General features: G+C 36.0%; 1 protein-coding gene across 1 annotated transcript; it reads left to right on the top strand.

The window, feature by feature from the left end:
- The first annotated feature begins 3,552 nt into the window (after positions 1–3,552).
- Positions 3,553–4,190, top strand: LOC106661244 (probable salivary secreted peptide). The gene is made up of 2 exons (XM_014384523.2): positions 3,553–3,832; positions 3,890–4,190. The coding sequence occupies exons 1-2, from the start codon at positions 3,687–3,689 to the stop codon at positions 4,152–4,154; spliced, it is 411 nt and encodes a 136-aa protein (XP_014240009.1). The 5' UTR covers positions 3,553–3,686; the 3' UTR covers positions 4,155–4,190.
- Positions 4,191–16,977: the final 12,787 nt, after the last annotated feature.

The following is a 16,977-nucleotide window of genomic DNA, read 5'->3' as shown; positions in this document are numbered from 1 at the left end:
TTAAATGTAAACAATGTTTATAAATCCCAGGCCCTGAAGATGATCTCAATAAAGATCGAAACGTTGGCACGATAAAGAAAATGTTTTTCTAAAACCTACGTCACACCAGACCGCACCTCACGATCACCAAATAATCATTGGCTAACGGTCACTAAACATAACACACACACTAGTTGTGTAAATGGAACACAGTTTTATAATTTTTTAAACAAAATATTAATGAATAGTTTAATGTACACCTATGATAACCTGTAGTAGACTGTTTTTAACTTATTAATTGTAACGGTTTAAATATATAATTCTGATGAAGAGGATATATTCCTCGAAAGCTCGACAAAGAATGTAAGGCTCATCTCGATCACCTTTTCTATAAAAACTCGGTATGTAACGATTTTAAAGTACAGATGGTCCCAACGCAAATGCCAAAATTCACCAACAAAATTAATAAAACTTTAATTTCAATGCAGAATTCAATTGCCAAAGAAGACAAGAAAGTGGATAGGTTTATTATTACATATTAGAAAGGGCAGAGTGTTGTAATAATATTATATTTATATAGAGCTCGACATTGTCCTATCGCTGCTTGATTTACGCCATAAAAACGTTCAGGTTACACCCCGATCCTTCTTTCTGGAGGGATTTGATAGAAGTAGGTTTAGCATAGAAGGTAGTTTCTGAGATAGAATTTAAAAGATGAGAGTAAATAATGTTTCCGCGATCATGTAGTCAGTTTCGATTTCTAAGAGTGGGTGTCTGATTTTATGTGTCCGATGTTTTAAACTCCCGTCCAGTTTGATTGTTTCAGGAGCCTACATGAGCTTTCCCTCACGCCTCTTTGTATAAATATTTCCAAACGAGGTAGGATTAGCGGAGATTCTAGTGCGATTGGGGCAACAAATTAGACCAAAATATAAGGATTTACAACAAAGAGGGGCGCTAAATGCAAATGCATGTTTTTCATTATGGGAGCGTAAATGGTAATATTTAAAAAACGTATTAGTCGAATAATCCTTTCAAAACAATTTTCAATAAATCTCTAGATAAATGGCCATTTTCCATTAGGACTTACAAGTTGTTATTTAGAAACCAAGCGAGTAAAATAATGAAGAATTGCTTTTCAATTAGCCACTTCGTATTAATGATTAATATAAGTTCAAATGTAAGCCTATATACTAAACATTGTCGATCTTTGAGAAATATAACGTGTATTAATTCCATTATATTACATGGTAGGATTGACCAAATAACTTCTTTCAATTAATTAATCTTTATGTAAGGTATTGGTTGAAACGAAAAATGGCAAAAAGGAGGGAAAATTCGAGAGGTGAGGTTGAAATGGGAAGTTGGTATCCGAGTGGATCGAAGTCATGATAGTTCAAGTGGTAGCACTCAAGCACCAGCGTATTGAGCAGAAAGTCGTGGGTTCGAATCCCGCTCGTGGCACTAACTTTTTCATTTCAACCAATACTTTACATAATAATCAATTAATTGAAAGTAACGAGTATTATTGAAAATTATTAGGACTGGAGTAAATATATTTTAACTAAAAGTCTGTTCGGCATCGGGGGCCGCAACGGTTTAGACGTTGCCATGGCGCTCATCACTGTACTGTAAAGGTCTGAGGTTCGAATACAGGGCCGCTGGACACACTTGAAATTTTTTTTTCAAAAACAGCTGCACCTAGGGGGTTCAACAGCTGCAACCTCATAGTTGAAATACCCTCGCCAAAAAAAATTGTCCATGTATTATGTTCATTCAATGCAGGTTTATTAGCTTTTTACTTTTATCCAACGTGATTAAGAAACTTTCTTTATTGCTAATGTTTATTCTAGGAAGAATTTCCGTGAAAATTAAAAACTAATGTTCGATATAAGGGGAAAAATTACTGAAGCATGTACTATGCCGATATTGTAGTTTGCTGCTTTTCGTGAACAAACATACTTTCGCTCCTTCGAATTACAACGCATTCAAAATGGTTGCGCTTATTTTTCATATTTAAAAACTCAACATAATACAGAAGAAGGATTAATTACTTGACATGAAAAAGTCCTGTTGGTAGAAAACAGCGGTCGTGACTATAGCTCAAGTTGTTAGAGCAGCGGCGTATTGAGCCGAACGAGAAGGTTCAAATCCCTCTCCTGACACTAACTTTTTCATCTCAACCAAGTCCTGCATAAGCATAAGAAATTATGCAGATTTTGAAAAGGCAGTCAAACCGACTTTTAATTTTTATAAAATAAAAAATATTTATTCGAATTATTTTCCATCATAATCTGTACATCTTTGCCAACGTGTGATAAGCGATTTTATTCCGCTGACCAAAAAAATCTTTATTTCGACTCACACTAAAATCTTGGAAGGCGGTTTCGGCTTCACCGCGTTCTCTAATAATTTTATCCCTCGAGAAGTGATCAAAATGCCTAAAAAAGTGGAGGTCTGTAGGCGAGAGGTCGGGTGAATATGGAGGGTGCGGTAAGGTTTCATATCCTAAGTGCTTAAGTTTCTGCAGGGTTGACTTGAAATGTGGCCTGGCGTTATCATGAAGAAGAATCGGCCCCTTATGGTTTACCAATGGTGAACAAAGACGTTGCAGTTTCCCGTTCATTTTGTCAATTTCTTGGCAATAGTTCTCTGCTGTGATAGTTTTACCATAATTCAAGAAACTATAATGAACAACCACAATAGTATACCACCGAATAGTCACTATAACCTTTTATGGGTTCAGATTTGGTTTCGGGAAGCTCTTTTTCCTCGTCCAACCACTAACCTGTACGCCTCCTGTGATCGTACAGAATCCATTTCTAATCGGACGGGATGATTCGATCGAGAAATGGATCGTTTTGGTGGCGCAACAGAAGACGCGGGCAAATTTCAAAGCGTCTATTTCTTTGGACTTCTGTTAGTGTGGTACCCACTTGTCGAGCTTTACTTGACCATTTTGCTTCAGATGGCGAACAACGGATGAGCGGTCAACACTAAGCTTTCCCGCTATTTCTCGTGCTGTCTTACGAGAATTTTCTTCAATGAAAGTTTTCCCTTGGCCGTCGTCCACAAGGGAAGGCAAAGATCGAAATCCATCGCTGCACCACTAACTTCATTCATTCACTAATTCATCCCCCCCCCAAACTGTGTTGATGTTACGCTGCACAAATCATTTCTTTGTAATTTATATCGAATGTGATATAGTAAATAATAAGACTGTGCACATTTGTTTGAATTTTATGCACTTGAAATGATTGCACATCGCCCAGAATAAGCATGTTTTAATGAAAGAATGTATTATTAGGCAACATGCGTCATTTAAAAATAAAAATAAAAAATAACGTTAATCTGTATGAAACAATAATAATTAATGAAATATAATGTAAATTGTTAGGATACTTTTATGAGGAGAAAATTTACAATAAGCTAAAAGTAAACCTATTTCTTGTAAGAATTTGAATAATCGTTCTAATGTGAGATAGTATTAGTTTCTAATGAAAATAATTATGTAGAAACGATTGATTAGTCATGCGTTTTGTTTTTTTGATTTCTACCTGTAAAAAATATTTAAGGCAAACATGATACACGAGATGTTTGAGATGATTGCCGTTATCTCACAGCTACTCATTGGTTATTCTTACTTTTCCCTTGATAACGGCCGTAATATAAGCCAGGTGTCGAGATAAGGAGTTAGTCGAGTGAAAATGTACAGACTATTCGCAAGCACGGCCGTCGGCCTTTTTGTCGCCATCGCGGTCAACGTTCTCGTGCCGCAGCCTGTGGCCGCAGTCTCATGCGGACAGAACCAGAGCCACAACGCTTTCTTCGGGCAAAGGCAACTCGGAGATCGGTAAGTACCAGGAAGAAAGAAGGACATGCCTCCCAACTTATACGAGTTTTTGTGCAGGTTGCTTTTCACGAACCACCCTAAAGTTGACTACAAACTGTGGAGAGTGGTCACCTACGACGTCGACTACAAGATCCCACCGACGACCCCCAATTATGTCATCTCGTACGTCGAAGCTCTCGACCAGTTCACGGACCACAACGGTGGCTGCGCTATGCTCCAGAGCGGTGGAGTCGGATCCGACTACGTCAAACTTCACCTCAAATCGCAAAGAAACCACGGCCTCGATTTTGTCGTTAGGGTTTATGCAGCAAAACGTTATTAAACTTGCACGTTATTAAAAGAAGCATTGTATAATCAATTTACTTGTTTTGATCAATTTTTAAAAAACACTATGCAAAGTTAAAAGTGCTCGAAATCCTCCTCACCGTATTTGGTACGCATGTACATGAAGCTGGATCGTCTGTGTATCTTGGTCCTCTTAGTTTCGCTGGTTTTGCCTGTCAGAAACGTTTCGACGTGGGATGTTGGGTGCGTTTATCAATCCACGAAAATGCTTCACAGTTTTGATAGTGTTTTAACTATAAAGAACCACTAAAAAGAATTTTGCGTAATCAGTGAGAAATCTAGACAAAAATGATCGAAGACGATCAAAAAAAGTTCAAATATTTTTTAAAATTATACGTGTTAAAAGAAATAAAACGATCCAATTTAGACTCTCCTTTTCATTGTACATAAATTGAAGATTTCATTATGTTATGATGCCCATATGTAAGGATTTAAAAGCACAGATGGGCCCAACACAAAACCAAAGTAAGTCCATCATTAAAATTAATAAAACCTTCTCATGCACTATTTCAATGCACAATAAAATTGCAAGAGAAGACAAGAAAATGGTTAGGTTTATTATTAAATATTAGCCAGGGCAGAGTATTGCAGTAATATTATATTTATTTTGAGCTCGAAGTTGTCCCATTGCCGCCTGATTTATGCCATAAAATGGTTACACCCCGCATCCTTTTGTTGGAGAGATAGACGAAGGTTTAGTGTAGAAAGTAATTTGTGACACAAAGCCTAAAATATGAGAATCTTCAAACAATGTAAAATATGCCGCGTCTTCCAGGTCATCAACGCAGAACATTTGAATCGGAACTTTCAAAAAATTATGTGAATCACTTATATTTCGTGTGATCAGTACCATTTTTTGGAAACAACTTTGAATTAGTTAATATTAAAAATAAAAATCTGGGAAGTTTTTCCACAAAACTCTGTAACTCATCATTGGAACATTTAATCTTAGCCTAATGTATTTTAAACAGAGTAAAGCGAAATTAAGAACTTTTTAAGTATACTTTGAGGAGATAAAAAATAAGTAGTGTTAGTAGTAGCTCTTAATAATTCATCGCTATTTTATTTTAAAATACAACTCAAGATAACGATGGGAGTGAAAATAAAACTCTTCAATTAAATTATTTCATAACATTTCCTGGGATATTTTAAGTGTTTTTTATGATATTATTTTTGATATCTAATAACCAATCTGAGAATTCAATGGAATCTCCATCCGTGCGCATATTCTTGGACAGTTCAGTTGCTGAAAGCTATTCCATAACAAACTGTTTTTCAATCATGCTCATAAATTTTTCTAATGCCTCCTTTTTTCTACACTGGTAAACCCTGTGGAATGTCACCACCCAGCCTAAGGGCTCTTACAGACGAGGCGGTTTGGTTGATTCAACTAAGTTGCCCGGTTGAATCTCAACTAGTTTACTGTCGTGTGAAGTCGTTCTTTGCTGTTTTAACACCAGGCAACTTGTGGAATCAACTTCTCTGTCCAAAGGGAAGACACTACGATGTTAGAACCCAAGTAAGCAGGAGTGTTCTTGTGCTTGCTTTTCTGCAAAACTCGAAGCAAAAAGAAGGAAACCCAGTACTGAAAAGTGTGGATTTATCCGTTGTTATAAAATTGGGAAACGGGCGCTTTCTCTCAAATACTGTTGTGCGACTGCCCTCCAAGCTTCGCCTCTTTTAATCTTCAATGAACTGCTCCACATTGAAACTTGCAATTGCAACGCTTTCCATGGTGAACTCAATTGACTCAACTAGGCGACAGTTGTGAAGGACGAACGCCTAGCCAGGGTCTTTTGAGTTGAATCAACCTGTGGGTATGAGAACATGAGCGGCATATGTGCCTGCTGGCCATCCGCCTGGGCGGACGAGCTGACTGCGCGCGAAAGGGTTGGGGCGATTCCCAAGCATTCTGCCACGTTACACTCCTTGACACCTTAGACCTTTTTCAGACGAGACGACTAGTTGATTCATCTAGTTGAACCGACGGGTGTCAAGGAGTGTAACGTAACGGGGTTACCAGAATTCTTTATGTCTTGTCCGTTTATTGGAGAAGAACTGCCGCTAGTCCTGCCCAAGTAATGGTTGCAACGTTTTTGCCCGAATGTCTGCAGAAATGTATCACGCATTCGTATAAAAATGTCTTATCGCTACCTCCAGGTTTGGCAACAAAGAACATACTTTCAGACCTACTCATTTCTTCAGGTAGGTCAATTTAATTGTATCGAAAACTTTTGATTGATCTACATTAATTTTGCATATAAATGACTTTATGATCGCATCTTTGTAGACTTCCGTTAACAGCAATTTCTTTCAAGATTTCCTGAATTGACATTTGCCATCGGCAGGTACTTCAATTTCAGTCGGGCCTAATTAGCTCTGAGAAGGGCTGGTTAAAACGGCTTAAGTTTAGCCCTGAAAAGAGATGACTGAATTTGATTGGGGCATGTTGTCTGTTCTCTCTCTCACTCAATCTCTCTCTCTCTCCTCTCTCTCTCTCTCTCTCTCTCTCTCTCTTTCTCTCTCTCTCTCTCACTCTCTCACTCACTTTCACTTTCTCTCTCTCTCTCTCTTTCACTCTCACTTTCTCTCTCTCTCGCTTTCTCTTTCACTCTCACTTTCTCTCACCCTCTCTTTCTCTCTCACTCTCACTTTCACTTTCTCTCTCTCTCTCTTTCACTCTCACTTTCTCTCTCGCTTTCTCTTTCACTCTCACTTTCTCTCACCCTCTCTTTCTCTCTCTCTCTCTCTCACTCACTCACTTTCTCTCTCTCTCTCTCTCTCTCTCTCTCTCTCTCTCTCTCTCTCTCTCTCTCTCACTCACTCACTTTCACTTTCTCTCTCTCTCTCTCTCTTTCATTCTCACTTTCTCTCTCTCTTTCTCTTTCACTCTCACTTTCTCTCACCCTCTCTTTCTCTCTCACTCACTCTCACTCACTCACTTTCACTTTCTCTCTCTCTTTCTCACTCTCTCTCTCTCTCTCTCTCTCTCTTTCTCTCCAAAGAAAGAAAGAGAGAGAGAGAGAGTGAGAGAGATGGAATAGATCTTATGATGAAAATCTTCCGTAATTTCGCGAATTGTAATCCGTTTTTTAGCGATTTTTTTATTCCATTGGTCTTAAATAGCTGTATATTTACTATGTAAAATAAGAGATACTGACCCGGCAGAAAATCTTTCACAATTTTAATCGGAAAAAAACAACAAAGAAGCTAAATTCCGGTTTAAAATAAGTACTAACAGCAATTATTTCTAATTTCAAATTCGTCTTATTTTGTAGAAAAAATGTTTCACTTTCCAACGTTGTACAATATAACATGGTTTCTTTAAGTTTCAACCGAGAAAATAGAGATGTGGATAATTCTATTAAAACGTTTCGATTACCCTCAAATATCTTTTTTTCTTTCTACACCATTAAAACCGTATAGGTCCTTCTCTCGCTCACACTTCAGTCAAAACTTTTTTAATATTGTAGAGAGATGTTATGACATTGCGACATCGGAAATCCTTGAAATGAACTATCAGGACGAAGAGGTAAGTGCTAACTTTCAAAACGCCTCAAACATTTTATTTTATTTCTGCGGTTCACGTTTATTTACAGAGACGAGATTTGTCCCATTCCGTGTAGTTTATTGAGTTCTAAAACCCTGTAACGTTTTCATGTGGATACATAAAACAGTTTCAAAATCATGATCATTTTTGTGATTTTCGATAGAAAATTGGAGGCAGTAAAGCGAAAATGTAATCAAATTATTTTTCGATTGGGGTAATTAGGGCAATAAGGCAAAATTTAATTTAAAAAATATTTTTTTCACAAAAACTTATATTCAGGGTTTCTAGTGTGAAAAAAAACGAACTTGGTTTCTTTAAAAAAAAATAAACATTTTTTATTGTCACAAAATTTCTTATTCAGGGGTTTTGAGGGTAAAAAACGAATCTTAATACTGTTCCTTGTTAAAAAATATTGTATCTTACTTGCCAAGTCGCTAGGTCACAACGAAAAATTTTTATTTGGCAGCTAGGCAATGGCATGAGCAGTAGCACATTGAAATACATAATTCGTGACCAAGCGACTTATCAGGTAAGGTACAATATTTTTTAACAAGAAATAATAATGATATTCGTTTTTTTAACCCTCGAAAACCCCTGAATAAGAAATTTTATGAGAATAAAAAACTATGTTTATTTTTTATATCTAATTTTGCTTTACAGCTTCTGTTTTTATTCATATTTTTTTATTTATTTCATAATGATGATAATTTCGAAAGACCACTGTTCTACTGGAAATATTAGAACCATATAGCACCACATTAACTCAATGCAATAGTTGAAAAATCGCCTCGAAAAATAAATTAGAACCAGAAAAATAAAATAACGTTTGAGCAGTTTATTTATTCAGTTTTATTTTTCAATTTCATTCTAATGTCCCAACATCAAAATTTTGTTGAAATCCGCGGAAAGAAGAAACAGTCTGTTTTGTAACGTTTGTCATAACTTTGAATTTGGATAAATAAACAGAAGAGGGGATCAACAGGACACTGGAGAAAAAAATTTACCACCGGCCAGCTAAAAACAATCTCTACTTATTGTTTACCACAAAAATTCAAATTTTGAGCCCTTAAAGGGCCATAAACCGTATATGAATTGTATGAATTTATATATATCTAACTTCATTTAATGCAATTGTCCATATCGTTTTTAGCTTCTTATCGTTGGTAGAAAAACAACGACTAATATATAATTATCTATTTTTATTTTATTTTATTTTTATTGAGTTTTACGATGGTTCGCAACAGCAGAGGTCATATAAAACCTTCAGAGTGCCGGTGTTTTTGAAAAAAGCCCATATGTAAGTATGTTGGGCCGCTGGATTCGAACCCGGGACCTTTACCTTACAGTGATGAGCGCCGTGTCAACGCCTAAACCGTTGCCGCCACCGACGCCCCATATAACATATTCATGTACTTCTTATGATCTAATACGATCCGGCGTATAATTCTCATATCCTTCGTAAAAATAATCCTTCGTAAAAACATTCCTAACACTCTCTACGTACGTAATGAACCATGTGGGTATATTTAATGCAATTATTCGTTAAATTTGTGTAACAATGAACGTTTTCTACTTAGATTTTGAGTAATCGTCATGTGAAAACCTCTTTCGATTAACTTCTTTCGATTCCCGAAGAAGGAAAAATTGTAAAAACAACGAGAAACATCGATTATTATTTATTCTTCTTTTCTTCCTTCGTGATTGTTCGCTTATTTTAAGATCGTTTTTAAAGTGTTTTTCAGCTGGTTTTTTTTCGACATATCATCCTTTATTATGTATTACCTATTTATTTATTAACTGTAGATTAAAACGCAACCATTCAGTTTATTTGACTCATTTACATTTTTGCTAGAGAAAGCTAGCTTCATATAAGAGGCATTTCCAGGCGCATATTATAATTTTAGAAATTTTGAATAGGGCCGAACACAAAAGGGCTAAAGATCTGACGCATAATCCCGTTCTTAGAAGCTTAAATAACTTTGTATTTACCAGGTTTTGTTAAATAAAGAAGAAATAATCCAGCTTTAATAACAGGGTCGGATTTTTCTCCTCCGAGAGAAGGAATTGTAATTCCTTCCTAGATCCCTTATAAAGAGGGATAGAAATAATTGAATAAATGATTTTTAACAATATCTCTTGTTAATAACATCGATGCATGCAACAAAGGGAGGGCCGCTACAAATTGCACTACTTCTGATAATCATTAAAAGTTTAACAGGTGGGTCGTCACCCTTTGTTAATGGTTCTCCACCCCTATCCCAGCCAACTCACCTTGGTAATATTATCCCTTAATAACCCCCCCCCCCCGACCTCAATTCAAAGGTAGCCCTACAGCCGAAAATAGTTCACTTTAGGAAGTTCGAACAAGTTTGTATACACAAGTTGTTAAAGATCTCTTATGAAGTAATGGCACGTTGACAGCCACGGCTTAAAAAGTCATGAATGTACCCGTTAATAACCCGTCACTTATGAAATTACAGAATTGAAAACTTGTCGATTGTAGGATTCATTGAAGGTAGCATAAGTTGCACATCACCATTGCACTAACAATTTTTAAAGTGTTGCTTTCTTTATTTATTCAGACTTTCAAATCACCACTCTGATAAATGGGGGGGGCATGTGGCGGGGCACCCATTAAGTCAAGGTGACTTTAAACAAAAAGAACTCTGGCCTCCCACTGGCTTTCTTTAAGCTTCTCAAATCCCTTGTGGCTCTCCTGACCTTGCAACCCTTTACCACGTCCACTCATTTCCTTTTTCACTTAGTGCTCAAATACCTCCGTGTAAGTATGGCCGCCTCGAAAGTTTAAAAATAATTCAGTTAAATAAGGAAAGAGGAAAATTCGGTTTAAAATGTTTCGTGTAGTAAAAAATTCCAGTAGGGATCTTACATTTCCTTGGTACTTCATCGTGTTGTTACTAAAGTATCTGCTAAAATTATAGGAACTAGTGAGTTAAAAGTTGTATTTTGAATGCTTGAGAGGTTGTTAGTGGCAAAAATGGAGTGCTCTATACTTTTGCTTTATTTTTTTGAAGTGAGTGAACTTTAGACGGGGTTGGCTTAGGCTTTACGACCCCTTAAAGCCAGAAACTGGAGGCAGATACACCATTCAGCGTGGCTTACTTTTGTCTGTACATTATTCTGTATTATATTGTTTTACTTGAAGTTAACAACTAAGAATTCTGGGTTAAGAGGTTTATTATTTTTCTTTTCTTTATATTTTCTTTTTTCTAAAATATGACGAACTGGGTCATTCAGATAATGAATATCTTAAGACTTTACCTATTTTTTTTCTTGGCAAACAAGGGGTTTTAATGTAGTCGTTTACCACTTTAAAGAAAGCCTTCTTATCCCTCAATTCGTTTTTTTGAGAAACGCTCTCAATTCGGTCGTTCCTTATCAGTCGACAAAGAAGAACGGGGGTTTGTTCCATTTGTCCGTTGCTTGTTAGTCGTGGTCTGCTCAGGCTTAAATAATTAGAAGCAATCTGTAAGAAGGCAAAACACGTGTCGTCGGTTGAGCCGAAAAGGGTTTCAGGGCTCTTCCAGGATTAACTCCGGGCCTTGGGCGACCTCTCGCTTAAGCACAGCCGCGGCCGGTTGCCCCCGATAGCACTTGTCTCATTTAACCATTGTCTTGGGAAATCATTACATCTAGTATGAATTCATAGGGCACTTGAGCTTAACGTTCCAACTTAGGATCATTCATTTTAATAATGTTCCCCTCCATTGCAAAAGCCCTGTCGAACGTTGTACGTTTATATTCCCGAAGCTGAGGAAAATTTTGTTTTTACATGTTTAATTACCTTGTACATTTAGAACATGTTACAAATGTTAGGGCCGGGGACGTAGTTTTTATGAATGGGACAAAAATGCAATCGATTACAATGGAATCTCCATTACCTGTCACACAGGAAGCCATCACGGTCTCTCAAAAATTACAGCCAAGAATGAAACTACTACACGACGTACAAAAAGGTGGAAAAATGAACGTACTAGAAAATTTAGAAATATATAAACATCACAGATTTAGCACTGTTACGCCGGCGGGATAATGTATTTTATATGTTATTAAATTGCCACGCTGCAGTTTTGATTGGTTTTACTGTACACGCGATAAAGCCCTAAGAAAAGAAGGGGGCGAATATAGGCCGTAAATTGGGAAAAGAGAGGTGACCTGCAAAAAAAGTTCCAGTTTCCGTGGGTAAGTCCCTTTCCTTAATCTAGGCTATCTATAAATATTAGTGTGTAAAGAGAAAGTTTTATTTCAAAAAGGTTTAATTTCATTTTTATTTAAACATCATTAATATCATTTAGTATTAATATAAGGAATAAATTTTTGTTTCCAAATTGTCATTGTTATAATTTGTTTTAAGTTCATTTATCTAATTTTCAAGTTTTTTGTTCGCTCATAATAAATCGTTTAAAATAAATTCAATTCTATCAAATAATTCCGTTTTATCTTTTCTTTTATTTAATTACCTTATGTCCGCAGGGACATGACGTATACATATATACATTGACAGGTGAAAAATTCCACCCACTTGCAAAATAAATTCATTTGTATTTATTTTTATATATTAATCATATATTCACGTTTTTTTAACGTTTAATAATTGAGTCTTGGTCTAAAAAAGTGAAAAAATGTAAATTGCTTAGGAAAAAAAATTAAAAATAGAGACAGATAAAATTCGTTTTAATTTTGTTTTAGATTTTTAATTAACATTTCCATATCGCTTATTTCCTCTCCTTGGCTTAATTGCATCTCGAAGATGCCTCGGCAGACTTTCTAACAGTCTGGAAATGTCTCTTTGCTGGAGGTTAGCCCATTCTTCACGAAGAATCCTTCAACATCGTGGAATGTGACTGGAAGTGATGGACGTCCTCTTATTCGTCTTTTGACGTTATCCCATAAATGGTCGATGGGGTTCAAGTCTCCAGAAGGGGCTGGCCAGGCTAAGACTCTGATGTTATGCTGTTGAAGGTACGTTTGTACTATGCGAGCGACATGTGGTCGGGCATTATCGTTCATTAGAATAGGATTGTAGCTGATTTCATCCAGTAGATAGGCAAGGCATGATGTTCCAAAATTTCATCCACATAGCGAGTGACCATCAAAGACCCTCCTTATTGCAACTATTTAACGTTAAAATTTTTTTTTATTAATATAGAAAAATATATACAAATCAAGTTATATTAGAAGTTGGTTGAGTTTTTTGCCTGTTAATGTATAAGGAATACATTTTTGTTTCAAAATTAAGTCATTATTATAATTGGTTTAAAGTTCATACACCTAATTTTCAAGTTATTTGTTCACTCATAATAAATCGTTTAAAATAAATTCAATTCTATCAAATAATTCCTTTTACCGTTTTACCTTTTCTTTTATTCAATTACGTTATGTCCGCAAGGGCATGACAAAATGGTAGCAGAGCGTAGTTAATAAAAAAAATCAGTTGTAAAAAAAAGTTATTAAAAAAATGTAAAGTTTAAAAAAATAAATAACAAAAATAATATAAAAAAGGAACTATTGAAACCCGTGGTTGTTTGGAATTTGTTGATAGTCCCTAAATACCGAAAGAATAAAAGTACGCAAAATAAAAATGGACTTAGGTGAGCAGGAAATCAGGAATGTTTCTGAATAAGACGTGAATGAACATGTAAATGTGGAAAAGAATGATGCTTTTAGTTCCGATGAATTCATTAAATTAATGGAAAAAGAAGTAAAACAGTTTTTGGCAGTAAGTCCTAACATTCAAAATAAAATTTCAAAAAAATACCGGGATAAATTTGCAGCTTCTATGTAACCAGAATACTATGTGTTGTAAAGCGTGATAAAGTTGGTGTTATAAAAAGGAATCTAGAGAATCTAACGGATGTAAATAGAGAGGAAAGTATTTCTTAAAACAGCTCATTAGGAATTGGTAACACCCGAGGGACAAGGAAGAAGAGCTACTCCCAAAAATTTGTTTCATGAAAAAGAAACCCAAAGGGAATTAACGAAAACAAGTAGTTCTAGCACAGAAAATGTCGAAACTCAATTTATACCTAAATTTTCTTCTTCACCCTCAGATAACGGAGATCAGGAAAGTAAACAAAAAGAAGTTACAAGAATCGAAGAAAAAATTTTCCGGGCATCCAAATTACATAGTTCATTAATAAACCGTATAAATAAAATGTAAAAATTAAATTATCCCGAGTATATTTTCAAATTTTTGAATTTCAAATTATTACTACAATTTTTACATGCGTCACAGCCGCTTCTTAAGCTGGGTGCACACTAAGTCTGTGTGGGCGGCGCGGCGCGGAATTGTGAAGGTCTGCACACTATGTAGGAACCGCTCTCGGCCGCGTTGGTCGAATTTCCCCCTCCAACTGACTAGCGCTGCGGTTTAGTGTTGATTTTGCATTTCCAGAAGTCCCCACGTCATTACAGATATGGCGTCCGAGGGCAGCCGAATATACCCGAACTCAAAGATTTCCGACCGCCCCGGCCGCGGCACACACTAGGCCGATGGTGCGGCGCGGCGCGGGGTTTCAGAAGTCTGGTAACTTCCTCCTCGCCGCCCTACCAGCTTAGTGTGCTGGATTACTTTCGTTTCAATGTATTCTTCGTGGGGGTCGGTTCCGCGCCGTGCCACCGACCTAGTGTGCGCCCAGCTTAAATCATTACCGAACCTTGACTTCTGAGGTTTTATTTGTTATTGCAGAACTAAGTTTAGGCTCTGCCGGTCAAATCTTACAGTAAAGCGGCATATCAAACAAATATCAACTTCAAAACGCTGCGCGAAGATGAACAAATCTAAGGCGCGAAAATATTTGGAGACAAGCCGGACAATGAAACAATAAGAATAATCGTGGAGCGTATACACCCGTTGGCGTTGTTGGGCACTAAATTTTATATTGATATATTCGTGAATTGTAGAAAATCTCCCGATAAGAACTAATTTTGACCAACCGCGCCGCAAAATCTAACAAATATTTTCAATCCTCTTCCAGCGAGTCTACTTCTGAGTCAGAAAATAATTATTCCCATCATAAGGGCGGACATTTACAAGGATTGGGTATGCAACCTATACGCGATCGTAAAATAAACCAATTAGGGAAATTTAAAATGAAGTCAAATACGGTCTAAAAGAAAAGAAATATATATTTAGATCATGAATCCTTTTCAAATACTAGAAAACATTTTGAATTTCCTATAGAACGAAAAAGGATTTTTATAGAAATTATACTGAAAGGAATTTTTGGGATCCGAAATTTACGTATTTTTGAAATCAAGATTTGTCTCCAGAGAACTTTCATGGACGTTCGCGCCCAACGCATTACCAAAATGCATGCGTATGCGGTGAACACCAATATGTGGGGCACTCCCACGACAATTTTTATCGGACAGAACCTGTAGCTACAATTTTCAGAACAACAAACAATGGATAACGTTTCACCAAAGAAGGATCATTATTTTAATAGGATAAAACATGATTCGTTCAAATATGAAAATGAAACTATTCCGAAAAACGAGCGAAGCCCCATCAGGAGCAGTCGAAGAAAATAAAATATCAGGGTAGTAAAAATCAACAAATCATACGAGGGCCTGGCACCGTAATTTTTCTGAATTCACAATCTAGTAATTCCGCAACAACCAGCTCTGTCTAAAATCAAGTCAAAATTTAATCTAACTTGAAAGGAAATAATCAACATGTCAATAAAAATTTTAAAAAACTAGTAACTAAAATAAACGACTTAGATCTAAAATATATCTCCAAACGAAAATAGCTTGTGCAAGGTATAATTTTATCTAAACAGTACTCAAAGTCAAATGTTAATATCGGAATAATCGCAGTAATTTTAAACAATAAAATATTTGTAAATGCTCTTACTGATTCTGGGGCGACGAAGACTTCAATTTCCCAAAACATGTTTGATACCATGAAAGGTAAGGGTTTCATAAAAACGAAGAATATTTTTTATCCCTCCAGTAAAGTAGGAAATGTGAAAAGTTTCGACCGCGAATAGGGGTACACTTAAAGATAAAGAATGTGAAATTTTCTTGGATATTTGATATGTTGGTTATTCCAGGATTACCAATAGATGGGATATGATTTCCAAAAGTAAACCGAACTCACGGTATTCCCAAGTCGTCAAGTTTATTTCTTTGGGTTTCAAAAAGATCTAATTCATCCATTAGAATTCAAGAATGGGTTCACAAATTGCGTGGGCATCCCAGAGGAATAACTCATCTATTTTCTCTTTTATAGTCCAAAGTCCTCGCTCCAAAAATTGAGGAAGTTAAAACATTTGAGGTAGCTTTACAATTGACGAGAAGCCTGTAGTACACCGGCCGTATTACTTAAACTCTTCAAAAAAGAAAATTGCACAAGAAATTTTGTCAGAGTTATAGTCCCAAAAAATTGTACAAGAATCATATTCATCTTATCTAAACCAATATTTTTTTGGCAAAAAAAAGGCCAAATACACAAATATAAGTTGGTGATAGATCAATAATTTTTTCAAAAACTATAATGAAGTAATCTTTTCTGCTCTAAAAGGAGGGAAAATTCGAAAGGTTGTAGGTTGAGATGGGGAGTTGGTGCCCGACTGGATCGAAGTCACGACAGATCAAGTGATTGAGCAACGGCGTATTGAGCCGAAGGTCATGGGTTCGAATCCCGCTCGTAGCACTAACTTTTACATTTCAACAAAAACCTTCATAAAAAGATTAATTAATTGAAAGAAGTGATTTGGTCAATAGACCACTAAATATAATGGACGTATAATGAACATATAAATCACATAAAAATTGTATTTGATCATTTAAAACAAAATGGTTTAATAGTGAACCCCGCAAAGGTCCAGCAGGGAAAAACAGAGTTAAACTTTATTGATCATGTAATTTCAAAAAATATAATTATAATTCGCCCAAACCGTGTCTTTTAGAATTATAGAGACCTACAGCATTAAGAAAATTAGCTTCATTTTTGGGTTCGGTAAATTTTTTTAAAGAATATATCCCTGGATTATCAGAAATTGCATCTTGTTTACATGAGTTAAAACGAAAAGAGACAGATCTCCTTTGTAGAAAACAACACATTGTAGCTTATAATAGGATTAAACAAATATTATCAAAACAACCTGTTTTTAAAATTCCCGATTTTGATAAAAATTCTCGCTTTTTCTTATATGTGGACACATCAGACCTAGGGATTGCCGGTGCATTGTTTCAACGCTAAAATAAAAAATATATTTACCAG

The sequence above is a fragment of the Cimex lectularius genome, unplaced genomic scaffold (genome assembly GCF_000648675.2).
Source record: "Cimex lectularius strain Harlan isolate CLEC.00 unplaced genomic scaffold, Clec_2.1 scaffold75, whole genome shotgun sequence".
Classification (NCBI taxonomy): Eukaryota; Metazoa; Arthropoda; class Insecta; order Hemiptera; family Cimicidae; genus Cimex; species Cimex lectularius.
Note: the sequence above shows the minus strand (reverse complement) of the source record. Positions and strands in the feature narration are given on the sequence as shown.

What these genes read in the sequence shown, in the direction of transcription:
- LOC106661244 (XM_014384523.2), top strand. Translation starts at nt 3,687, where the DNA reads ATGTACAGACTATTCGCAAGCACGGCCGTCGGCCTTTTTGTCGCCATC. An exon ending in CAAAGGCAACTCGGAGATCG is followed by an intron (nt 3,833 to 3,889) that starts GTAAGTACCAGG and finishes GTTTTTGTGCAG; the next exon opens with GTTGCTTTTCACGAACCACC.